The following is a 13,082-nucleotide window of genomic DNA, read 5'->3' on the forward strand; positions in this document are numbered from 1 at the left end:
GAAAGCAATATAGAGCAGCCTATACATGTAGTTGTATATGGGTCTGCATAGTATTTAACGCTGCCTAACCCTAGAGTGAGCCAGAGGCTCCAGTAGTAATATCATCTCATTGGTTTTGGTAACAACTGTGAGAAAGTTTAATCTTTCAGCATAATAGTTATCAGAGCAGTCAGACGACTTCTCCAGGAGGTCTGTACCTGAGGCCGATCAGAGCATGCAATGCGGCTAAACCTTTATTACAGCACAGTGGCTTCTTTTCTACTTGGGTTTTTTCTTTGACAGCAAATCTAAGTCAGCAGGAAAACAAGTGTGTGCTGATTTGGGACTGTTTTTCAGAACTGATCAGTGGGAAGGTTTGCTGGAGCAGCAGCTGAGCTGAAGGGGCATGGAAGCAGGGAGGAGATGGGGAGGGACCAGCAGTCTCCATGAGAGCACGAACTGTGGTCAGGAGTTCACCCACAGCTCTGCCTTGGTCACTTAACTCATGATAGTACGAGACACTCTGCTCTGGACTAGTCTGAGTATGTATTCTGAATGGAAGCCTCAAAAAGAAAAAAAAAGTACCAAAATTATATAACGAGGATATTTTTAGGAGATGTAGCATTTCCAAATTTTAATTTTCATTACAGCAAGTAAGTAAGATGGGTCTTGAAATTCCATGCTTAATGAACTGTAGCTGTATATTTATATATAAAAATATATTATGTAGCTATATATTTTTGTATTTATATAGATAAACTTCCCTAAAAGCACATATATAATTTCAGCTTAAAATGCAGGACCCATGTTCTGATGTTTTACAGAAGATTTTGGCTTTGAAAAAAATTGTTGGGGACTTGTCTGATCTTTCTGAAAGATAGTAAAGCTTTTTCAAACTCTAAATGACATGTTTAGACATATTAACACTACATGAATCCTTTCTGCAGGCTATTCCTGCTGTCAGCAGGATCCAGCTGATAGATGATGTTTTTGCACTGACACAGTAAGTATGTTTCGGTATGTCATAGAAAATGATTAAACTACATGATTGCAGTAAATATTGCTACTTCTGCCTTGGTTATTTCTACCCATATATGCCTCTTAAGAACAGAAACTGTTTTGGTAAGATGGTGGGGGAGTTAAGTATTTACTCCATTCTTCTGTCAGTGCTCAGTGATTTCTTTCAAAACTTCTTTTAAGTTTTTGTTCCAGCTCTTAGGAAATCTTTTAAATAATGGCACTGTCTTGAGTTTTTTTAGGTAGTAACCTGTAGGTGTTGCAACAGAAAAAAGATTCTGAATGAACATTCTGAATTTTCCCTGATTTATTCTGGGCTATCTCAGCCAAGCTGAGATATGAGCTATGCATCACGCTTAACCCCTCTTTCATTCCCCTTGCTGATGGATGACTTGGTTGTTCATGTCAGTGGTGCTAGAGAGGTCGCCAGTACTGTAGGGAGCTGAAGAAGCAATAGATACGTCTGTGCCTCAGACGTACCAGAGATCCCAAGAGCATCAGACACCTATGGTGTGGGAGCTCAGGGGAAAAGTGGCCCAAGCATACTCACCCATCTCATAGCCTGTGGAAGCAGATCTGAGAGGAAGAAGTAAAAATGTCCCATTCCCCCTCTCATACAAATGTCCTTTCTCATAAGAGAACTCAAACCTACTATATAATAAGGAATGTAACTGTGCTTCTGTGGAAGTACACTAGAAATGTTCCTGTTCTGGAGGAGAGGAGCTTGAACTGAAATTTTATCAGGAAAGAATGAATTCCTTATGAATTCCACAGTGAGGCACACAAGTGCCATGCTGAGGTTGCTAATTCCAAGGATAGCGTGCATGCAAATTAAATTGTTTGATTTTTACAATAATGTATATTCCACAAAAGAACCTGTAATGAAAATATGTTGTTTAGCAAGAAAAATACATATGTATTTTAGCTCAAAACAGAGCTCTTTTACTTGCTTTTGATTTAGTGGAAGTGAAGCATGCTGTAAATGCGCCTCTATTGTATCTTACAGACACTAGAGAACACAGTCTGCATAATGCCATGCTTACTGCCACGATTGTCCTGTAACTTTGACAGTGGCATTGTGTTCTTAAAGGCACCATTGTTTTGTATTTATTTTATTTTTCCAACATCCTTTCTAGGTCACTTTCCCTGATGTTTTATTGTCAGTTTCATAAATAAACAGAAATTTGTGGTAGGTAATTAATGTGAATAGATATGCTCAAGTATGAGGTTTCGTCTTGAAATAGGTTTGGATACATTGAGATTGAAACAGCACTTGAACTAACAAAATATCTTGCCAAAGAAGATGAACTCTTCATATGGAATGTGGTATTGTCAAGCCTAGTACCCAAGAATTTGGAAAGTACTCTGAAGAACTATGAATTGTATCCACTTTTAAAGGTACCACCTTTTATTTTATTTTATTTTTTTGTTAGTTATTATAAGAAAGATGCTAGACTATTTAATAAAGTCAGACTAAAATGAATGTAATGAAGACTATGATGGGTCACAGTTCTTGTCATGCCCTTTGCATGATTTTGTCAACCTTTTTCTTGTTTTTTAAATAGGAGGAGGTACTTATTTGTATATATCAGTCAATGATAAATATCGTTGAATCAGGAGCAATTATTACTGTAAAGCAGAAATCTATTCACATTCTCTATATTAAGCTTGATCCTATTTATTTGCAAAACAGAGGATCTGGAAAATAAAGCTATCAGTCAGTAGTAAATAGTCAGTAGTAAGTAATGAGAGTAAAACTGCTATGTACAAAGGGGATATAGAATGTATGTGCCTGGGGATTCATACTGCCTTGCAGTTCAACTTCATGGAGAGAAAGAAGGAATTTGGTTTGGATACTAAATGAGATTATTGCCTCCCATATTTGAGCTACCTGAGATAATATTGTCTTGTTTATTTCCTTGACTTCTATTTGAAGAATTCACTTTAAAGTACAGTCCCATAATGGTAGTTCTCTTAAGTTCTAAATGTAAAGGTATGCTTAAAATATGTGAGAACTTTTCCATCTTTTTATCTGAGAATGAGCATTTGTTTTCTTTCATAATGAGTTCAAAGGTCCAAGTGATGTGAAGTGGTAAATTCCATGTTTGAACGGATGTACGGGTGTATTGGATTTTAGACCAAATTTACATACTTTGTTTTAATGTGCTGCGTTGTCAAGAAATTAATAGCAGTAAATTTTCAGGATAAATCTAAGTAAAGAAAAATACAGTAAAAGAAAAACTTGCATCTAAATTAAAGTAATTTTTATTTCCCTTCTTTTGAAAGAAATACCTTTTAAAGCGAATGTTGCCAATATACCATTATTATGCAGGTTTTATTCATCAAAATGTTGATGCTTTGGAAGATGACTATTTTGCTCAGTAAGTATTCTGCTTTAATTTGACTGTAACTGAATTGTGATTTTCACTGTCCTGTAAGTGTGGGTTAGTTATGATTACACCTCCAATGAAACTGCAGTATCAGGATAGCATGGCATATTTTCAGTCCATTTAGTGGGCTACCAGCTTTTGTTTATGGGAAAACACACTCAACAGGCAGCTGCTATTAATAGTTGAGGAAAAACTGAACAGCAATGAACGTCAAATGTGATTTATGGATCAACTATTAGAATTTTAAAATAGTTCATTTTACAAGGCTAATGAAGCCACAGTCTTGAGTGTCAGATTGATTTCAACTAGATGCAACTAGTCTCTTAAACTACCAAGAATGATATAAAACAAACAAAAAACTATAGTAAATTGGTAGCCTCACTAATGTTCACAAACACTGATGTCAGGAACCCATTACTGGTAGTTCATTTTATTATTTTCATTAAACCTTAACTGTTTCTAGTAGAGGTTCTTCTGGGTTAATGACATCATGTGCTGAAACTGTGCTGGTCAAGCACAGTTCAAGTACTCCAAATGTGGAATACATATCTTTTGTTGTTGCTATTTTGGCTTCCTTTCAAGATTGTATTTGGAAAAACTTTTTGGAACAGCATGCTGGCTGGGCCTCCAGGACTGTTTGAACCTGTCATCTGAGCTGTATGCTAAGTGGATGGACAACCCTGACTACAAGTAAGAATGATAATGTGTTCTTAGAGGTGTGCATGCCTAAGTGAGGTGGAAAGTTAAAGGGCTCTGACATGGGGGAGGCAGAATGAGAGATACTCCTGTATGCTGCTCTTCTTTCTTGATAGAAAGACAGAACTTAAGCCTAACTGTGCTCACGCCCACAACAAATCCTCTTCCCCAAATCCCAGCTTTAGGATGATTTCATAATTGTTGCTGTTTACATGGACTTTAGAGGCTGAAGGATGCAGATTTTTGTCATGAAGAGCAGAATCTGCTTAGCTACATAACAGAGAAACCTCAGATAAGGGCTAATATCCCATACTGTCCGGGCCCTTTGCTGCAGTACAGCCCTAGGGTTTTCCTGTATAACAACTCAATTTCTAAGCTTCTTTTAGCAATACTGAGTGAAATGGTGTTTGTATGATACAAACATCTTCCCATGGTGAGCCCATCAAATTGCCTTGCATGTGCTATATTTGTGTAAAGAGGTGCTGGGAACAGCTCTCAGTTCTTATGCTGATATTGGAGCCTGGCAGTCAGGTTCCTGATCTGTGAGGATGGAATCTGGGCTCTACCAGGAGCAGACTTCCTGTATTCGAGTATTTACATTGTTAAATAAAGTTTCTGATGTATTGAAACACTTACTTTCTTTTCCTCCCTCTTTTATTTTTATGCTTTTCTGTGCAATAGTATAGTAGTATTGGCAATGGTGAGTGAATATTTAAAATCTAATATAATTTTTATTTGTTGGAATAAATATTTTGTTGTTACTTGTATCCCCGTTGATATATGTAGTTGGCTTAGTTAACTGAACTTGTAGTTTTGTGTTTGTGGTTTTTTTAAACAGCTTCATAGTGATCATCCTCATAAAAACCAAATTGTGCTTATCGGTTAAACTGAGAAGTTTAAATAGCCTAAATACATTCTGCTATGTTCCAGAGAGATATTCTTACTATCCCAGCCTAACACTTCACAAAACTGTAAGTGTGGAAAAAAATGCAACTAAGAATTTTATTAAGTGAAAAAAAATGATTAGCTTTTAAGGAAAAAAAAACCCGAACAAACATGGGAGATTGAACACTTCTTAGGTTTCAAATGACAGTTGACAGTTCACAGTTTCTGTTCAGTGAAAGAGGAGGCTTTTCATATGCTGGAAAGAAAAGGGCACAATAAACTTTTGACTCACAGTTCACAGATCCCTTTAGATGCCTTTATGTTCTGAGTGCAAAATTCTTAACAGCACACTATAGCTGTTCTGCCACAGGTGGAACCCAGTAGGATTCTCACATCTGTGGAAGGGAGTAATGCTTTTCCCTGTCAGATCAACTTTCAGCTGAACATTTCCAAATAGTTCCTGGCAGAACTTAACTGGACTTGATATGGTGCATTTTTATCTATTCCATGGAGATAAGAAGCCAAGAACCATGATTCCCAGCCAATTTCTCAGTTTTACTCTTTTTAAATTATAGGAGTGGAGCTAGCTAAGTTAATGTAGTCTCTGTGGTGCTGTTACTGACTTGTCTTCTTTTGCAAAAAGGAAGTGAGTCTAGAGGGAGAGACTATTTCAGTTATTTACTAAAGGTAAATAACCATATACTGCTGTTGCCCTCAAAAGCTGAGAAATCACTATATCACTTCTGCATTAGCTCCAGGAAAATTATGTAAAATAATCCACCCTTCTTCCCAGCAGCTTTTGCATCTTCCCTAAGATCCAGAAATGAGACAATCCTGGTGGGCCAGTAATATCAAACCACACAACAACTCCCAGAAAAAGAATATCAAGACTAACAATCCCCACCCCCCAATCTAATATAACCTCAAGCTCCAAAGTCCCTCTGGACCACAGTGGACTTCCTCTGTGAACTACACAGCATAAACCACTTCAGGCCCACCATAGATGTCACCAGCCAGTAGACCATTGTCCCGTGCTGCCTGCCTTCAGTGCCAAACATCAGAGCTGCAGCCAAATGGCACACAGAGCTTGTCTATTTGCTCTTCACCCAGAACAACTTTACACTCAGTAACCAACATTTTCTTGAAGCTATTGGAACAGCTGCAGTAGCAAAATAAATAGCTGTATTTTAGCCAAAGCAGCTTTACCGTGTTATCACCCTACTGTGGCCTCTTTCTGCAACATTATGAAATTATTATTAAACAAATTACTGGACACTGTAACTCATATAAGACCTGTCATAAATGGATTCTTCTCAGGACTATTCTTTACCTTGACATAACCACTCAGCCTCATTAAGTATCATTCTTGGTGGCAAATCCCTTATGTTCGAGAACATATCCAGGTAAAAAAATACAAATTATGTTTTTCAGTAAATAAAGAACATGTCCACACTTTCTGTATGATGCCAGTGAAATCCCCCACCCACAACAAGACTATCAAAATACCAGCATCTTGCATTTTTACTTCTTAGCAAGTGATGTCTGCCATGCAAAACACCTGACTCTATCCTCATTCCCACTACTCCTTCTGAGTTTCCAGAGTTTATAACTTGTCTCTACATTTTGAAGATTACTGTCGTGTAGCTTTCCTCCTGACTAATATTGCCTCTCTTTCTGCTGGTATCTATACTTACAATCTTGGTCTTATGTAATGCTAAGCAGATAAACAGTATTTCATCATTGCGAAGTTAAATGTTTCATTTGTAGCAATGAAACCCATTCTCCTACAGAGAATTAATCCATACTACCATTAATTTAAACTGTTTTCAGATAGCCTGGATAGTAGAATACATTATATGTTCAGCCTTTGCACGTGGAGTATTACAGTGATAATGTCTGCATTTAGTTTCTGTTTTTAAATTCATCACCATGTTGAGGACCCTCCCCTAGGGTGGGAGTAATAGGATGTTGCATGGAGAAATGTCCCTTCTGTTTCCATTGGTGCTACACATGGCTCTTGCTACTGTATACATTCACTGAAGAAAGTTTGAAAGGGCTTGTCTGGGTGATGCCTACATGCAGCCATACACACTTTAATGGTGTGCTCCATGTCCTTGGCTCCGATGTGAAACAGTGGCATTGACACTGTATGTACACAAAATAGCTAGGTCCAACTGTTCTAAAAGATGGTCTTGGTTTGCCTTTAAACTGCATGCTTTTAAAATGTTTAAATCATGAATAAAGCAAACAAATTTACTAGCTCTATTTAGATTGCTATTTTATATCTCCTTTCTTGTACATCTTTTAACTGTAAATAAACATCTGTTTTCAGTTACGTGTTAACTGTTGGTTTTGACTTTAGAACTATACAATACCTTTAAATCATATTTTCTTTGCAGAATTCCCTTTTTCATTAGAAGAACCGTCTGCTGCTATGGTGTTGCAGTGGGAAGTGATAAAGAATGGAATTTTGCATGGGAAATGTATAACCATTCTGACACCACAAAGGAAGATAAAGACATCCTGCTCTCTGCTATGAGCTGTGCCAGAGAGTCATGGTTACTTTACAGGTGACCTTGATCGAAGTATATATTTGTGTATATAGATCATAATCATAAGAACACAAATACAGTGCTGTGCAAACCTGAGGGAGGTTTGTCTGCCTCAGAAGCATATGTCATATAGACCACTGGAAGAATCTTAAGAGTTTTCTTACAGAGAAGGTTTGATAAACAGGGAAACACAAATGATCCTTCTGCTGGTACAACATCCCAGGTGCTGGCAATCATTGACAAAGAGATTTCCTGAGCTGGTAACTACTGTGTCGTGTCTGACACTGAGCCTGTCTTCTGTCAATATATCTAGTGACCTTTTTGAACTAAAATTATACCTTCAGGCTTTTTAGCAGACTACGGCAACACATCACCTACTATAATTACATGTACAGAAAGATGCTTCCTCTTTGCTTTAAATGTATTTCATGTAGTTTTTTTAACTTGAAAATCATTCACTGCCCTTACTCTCTGCACTGTAAGAAAAAGTAATTATCATAATTTGCTTTGACATTCCCCCCTAGCATTTATAATTTTATGCAATTTTCCCAGACTTCTTCTCCCCTGCTTATTTTGTTTGCAAACTAAAGTGTCATAGTCTTTTCAGCCTCTGTGTGGAAGTCAAGTCACCCAGGTTAAGGGCAAAACTGAAAATAGACTTACTAGCAAGCTGTTCACCATTTGAAGCAAAGGTCACGCTGCAAAGTGGTTGTTTTTGTTTGGTTGTTTGGTTGGTTTTTTTGTTTGTTTTTGGTTTTGTTTGTTTTGTTTTGTGTTTTTGTTTTTAATTTCTGGTTTAATAAAAGCATAGAATCATAGAATATCCTGAGTTGGAAGGGATCCATGAAGATCTTTGAGTCTAACTACTGATGTCCATGTGCAGCAACCTAGAAGTTAAGCCATATATCTAAGAGTGTTGTCCAAACTCTTCCTGAACACAGTTTGGAATACTGTGTTTATTATCTTTCACTGACATCCATATAAAATAATTTCAGTTTATCAGCAAAGATATGCTGAAGGTGAATTTTTTTATCTGTCATGTCCACATTACCTAAAGGATTTGTCAAAGAACAGAAATTTGCCAGTGATTGGCATAAGCTGAAAGGGTTTGAAGCTCTCAAAGTAGCAGAGATGGTTCTCCTGCCAGATACCTGCTCTTGTGAAGATAGAACAAATATGCCTGAAAAGAAAGCAAGATGGGTTCCAAAGAGATTTCCAGTCAGCTGTACTGATTTTCTACGTACCTTATGGTCCTTTATTGACTTTGTCATTGGCACAGGCTAGCACTGGTCTCTGACAAGCTCAGAGAGTCATGATGACCTCCTTCCTCCTTGTGCCTTAGTAGCTCATAAGCCAATCTATTTCTCTAAATGCCACCCTAGAGGTCTTTTGGGGTAAGAAATGTCAAGCTGGGCTTTTTCTGGCCCTCAGTATGTTTTGTGTGTTCTGTCAAGTGTGGTGGTGGCAGCATGCAAATGGGAGAAACCCAGCTCATCTACACCATCCGCCTGCCTGCAAGAGCCTATGAGAACTCCTTAACTCTTAAAAGCAGGAGCATACAAGGTGATAGATTGAGTCAACAAAGAGAATAGTTACTTGCTTTTTCAAACTATTCAGGCACTCACTGCCACTGACATTATTGGCAGGTAGTTCCTTAAATACTTCTGAAATCATGCCTTAACCCCACAAAAGCATCCAAGACCCTGTTATTTCGTCTTGTTATAGGGGACTTTATGAACAGGTCACCTTTGCATAACAGAGTGTGTGCTAGTTTGACTGAAAATGGGTTAATTTTCTCCATGCAGTTAAAAACATTTCCATAGCTAGGACAGTCATTGTTTGAATTTAGTTGGAGAACAAGAGATAACACCCCAGCACAGAGTTAATGTTTTTAATTGCTCTGGTCTGAGAGCCAAGGATGTTCTGAGTGCTCTGTCCACAGGTGTGAGGTATCACGGAAGTGGGGGACATGGATGGGGCAGAGCTTGACTGACATCCAGACTGATCAATAAGAGTGTTCCATCCCATTAATATCATGCTTCATATTTAAGGAGAGCAAGAATCTTCCAATTTCTCTCGTCTTCTTTGTTCGCTCGCTGTTGCAGCCGGGATCTGTTTGGAAGAGTTCTATTTGGGGGAGTTCTGTTTGGGAGTTTATTTAGTTCAGCCTTTTGCCATTCTGCCATTTTGTAGAGGCCTCTGAGCCTTTCTGCCTTTTTCCTCTTTTCTCTCTCTCCGGGATCGGGTGTTGGGACCAGGTGCTGTTTCCTGGGACTGGCTGCTTGGTGTAGATGGAGTTTGTGAGGAATTGCATTGAGTATCTCTTATTTTATATTCTATTGTATATATATATTTGCTAGTACTGTATTAGTATTTTGTTATTTTATTAAATTGTGTTTATCTCAGTCAAAATTTCTCTCTTCTCTTTTGATTCTCTCCCCTGTTTGAGGGCAGTGTGGGAATGAGCAAGCGGCTGTCATGGTTATATTGCTAGGTCGCTCAGGTTTAACCATGAGAGAGTGTCTCACTGCTGGCTTACTCTCTAGGCTCCATCTCTGTCACAGCAAAGTGAGTCTCCAGAAACTGTGGAGGAATTCACACTTTCACAGGGTTATCTGGTAGGAATGGCTGTCTTTCTGTAACCCAGATGAGAAAAGCACGTATATCCACCTGATGTGCTACATCCTCATTTTACTGAGAAGTGGAGAGTCAGTGTGCAAGGACAGGGGTGTTTCACCAATGTAGGGTTGCAAACCAAGCTGAATACACAACTCAGAGTGACACCAGCTTTGGTATAACCCTATACATTGTGGTATTTGTTGAGACAGGAATTTTCCCAATCTAGATGATATTTCTAGATCATAATTGTTAAACAAGTGACAGGTACAATTATTACCTTCTTTTCTAACAGGTACTTGCAATATGGACTCAGCAATACATTATTTTCTTCCAATTGCACTCCAAATGTCATCTTATACGTAGCGACAAAGGATATTGGGCACCATATAGCCTGGGAATTTGTTACAGAAAATTGGCCACTTTTAAGTGAAAGGTATGGTAAGCAACCAGCTTTGGGTTCTCTTCATTTTTGTTGCTCTTTGGCTTCTTCCTCCATCTTTATGTTTGAGCTGTAAAATCCAGGTGCACATTTTCCTTCTGGAGATGGCTTTTTTGTGATGACTGATGCATTTTTTTAAGTGTGCTGAGTAGGGTTTACAGGGGATTCAACTCTGATCAGGGCTTAATGTCAAAGAAGAGCTCATGTCAGACACAGAATGCTTTAAAAATTAGTCTATGACTGTTTTGGAGCTTTTAAGAGTTAAATTTCCTGAAAAATCTGATTCTAGAAATGGCTTTATCCACTAGTATTTCATGAGCATGGGTGTAAAATGCTGGATTAAGATTGTAATCTCTTTTCCAAAGAGTTAGGGGATTGGGGCATACAGATTTACAAGCACTTGCAAGGAGAAACTACAGCATTAATCCCCAACTGAAGTCCTAACCCATCTCCAGCCTACCTGCACTGGTGCAGGTAAACTGCAGGTGAGCTTAGGCTACCTGTCTGGAGTACAGCAAGTTCCCAGGTGTCTGTCTGAAGCCTCCCATGCTTGTTGGCAATGGTGAAAAGCAGCAGGGCTGTGGCAGAGTACATTCCTGCTGCCTTGAAGCCCATTGGGAGCCATTTGTGGCAGCATAACCAAGACCAGCCATCTGGGAGCATTCGAGTTTGTACCTGTATTGCTAATGCTAGAAAAGGCAAGTTGTAGCAGATTTGTGTCGCACCAGCTTGTTCCCTTGCAGAACTTTTCTGTGTTCCATCCTGATAAGCAATTTGCTGGGAAATGGACCCATTATTTTAAAATTAAAATAATAGTGTGGGCATTAATTCATACATCATCCTCAAGATATCCACATAAACACCAAGTTGTTAGACTCATTATTGGTTAGCCTTTCTAGCTCAGTGTGGCTATATGAGCTCACAAAGATTATCTGTTTTAAGCAAAGAATTCATGTTACCAAAGTAGAAAAAACAGATCTTACTAGGAAATGAAAATTAAGGGTACCAAATGTGCTTCATCGTGCTCAAATGTCTAAGTTGAACATTACTGCTATCTCTTTACAGGGAAAAAGAGCACATAATTGCAAACTTCATCTTAGCTGGTATTTCAAACATGGCAAATAATAACTAAATAGTGACAGTATTTCCAAATGAGGTGAAATTAGTATATTTGCTGACATGCTGATGAAAGGATCTCTGTCTTAATTTTACAGGTATGGGAAGGAATTATTACATGAGGTATTAAAAGTCATGGGAAGATTTGTCAATACAGATGTACAGATACAAGAGGTAAATCAGAGAAGCAGTTAGTTTCAATTTTATTGCCAGTTTGTAAATACAGATTTTTAAATATTTTGGTTGGGGGAGGGGGGTGTGTGTTTTGGTTGGTTGGTTGGTGTTTTTTTTTTGTTTTGTTGTTGTTGTTGTTGTTGTTTTGTTGGTTTTTTAAGAAACCATAGAATGTATTTTATAATGTTGCTCTGTTGAGACATTGAGAAAAAATGATATTTCCTCATCTGCAAAATGAGCATATGAACATGCACCCACAGCCCTGCAGTCTGTGTGAGCAGTTGGTCTGAAGCACGGCATGCAAGTGAGCTTTTGTGCAGGGGTGGACGTTGTTCTGCTCTGTATGGTTGCGGGGTAAGAGGTCACCTGCCCGTGCACTGAACAGGTGGCCTATACACGTGATATAGTTATTTCCTTTTGATTGCGCAGCAGCCCAGATGAACCCATGACCAACACTTTCTCATTAGGCTGCTGTGCATCTGGAAAAAGGAGATGGCTTTTGGAAAACCTGCTGAAGAGTGGAAATCTTTGGGGGTGGCTGTAGGCTGTTTTACTTCTTTTCCCACAACAATCCATGCTAGTACCTCTTGACAAATTGTTAACTGTCACTGCCAATTTCGTACTCTTTTCTTGTTCTTTTGCCTCCAGTCCAAGTCTCCTCAGATTTCTTCCCAAAATATTATTTTATTTTCTCAACATCTCACCTTTTATGATGTCTGCATGTGATCCACATTTCCATGCCAGCTCAGAAGTGCTAGTATCTGTCATTAGGAGAAAAAATTTGCTTCCCTTTTTTGCTGCTGGCTGATGCAGGCATACTGCAAGTAACTGAGAAAGGATGCTTAATGAGGAGATCAATTGAAATAGTTAGCTTCTAAAATCAAATAAATCTCTATTTAACATTCATGAACTATAAGTTTTTCACCTTTTATCTTTAGCGATAATTTAACTCCCCACAATGACAAAAGCAATAGCCCAGTGCCAGCCTTTAAATTAAACTTCAAGTTTGGAACTGAGTCCCAATAAATATTGTCAAAGCTTGTCTCACTTTCCTCTTTAAAATCTGTGTATAGAGATCACCTTTGCCACAGTGTCTTAAGGAAATGTACCAAAAGTTGGGCTGCTGACATCTTAGGTTGCTGGTTTCCATGCTGATATCTATCTCATTTCATGTTCATTTTCCACTCTTCACATATATTTCTTTGCTATTCTTCA

At 38.3% G+C, this 13,082-nt stretch overlaps 1 protein-coding gene across 1 annotated transcript in view; it reads left to right on the forward strand.

Annotated features, from left to right (window-relative positions):
• The window catches only part of LVRN (laeverin), a gene marked incomplete at both ends in the record, with an annotated part of 39,985 nt that overhangs the window by 26,412 nt on the left and 491 nt on the right, over positions 1-13,082 (forward strand). Inside the window, 7 exons of the mRNA XM_080362649.1 lie at positions 927-982; positions 2,241-2,394; positions 3,283-3,377; positions 3,969-4,076; positions 7,367-7,537; positions 10,431-10,571; positions 11,792-11,867. Of these exons, the coding sequence (XP_080218775.1) occupies positions 927-982; positions 2,241-2,394; positions 3,283-3,377; positions 3,969-4,076; positions 7,367-7,537; positions 10,431-10,571; positions 11,792-11,867 (801 nt within the window). The remainder of the gene's footprint in view (positions 1-926; positions 983-2,240; positions 2,395-3,282; positions 3,378-3,968; positions 4,077-7,366; positions 7,538-10,430; positions 10,572-11,791; positions 11,868-13,082) is intronic.

The sequence above is a fragment of the Nesoenas mayeri genome (assembly GCF_963082525.1).
Source record: "Nesoenas mayeri genome assembly, chromosome: Z".
NCBI lineage: Eukaryota > Metazoa > Chordata > Aves > Columbiformes > Columbidae > Nesoenas > Nesoenas mayeri.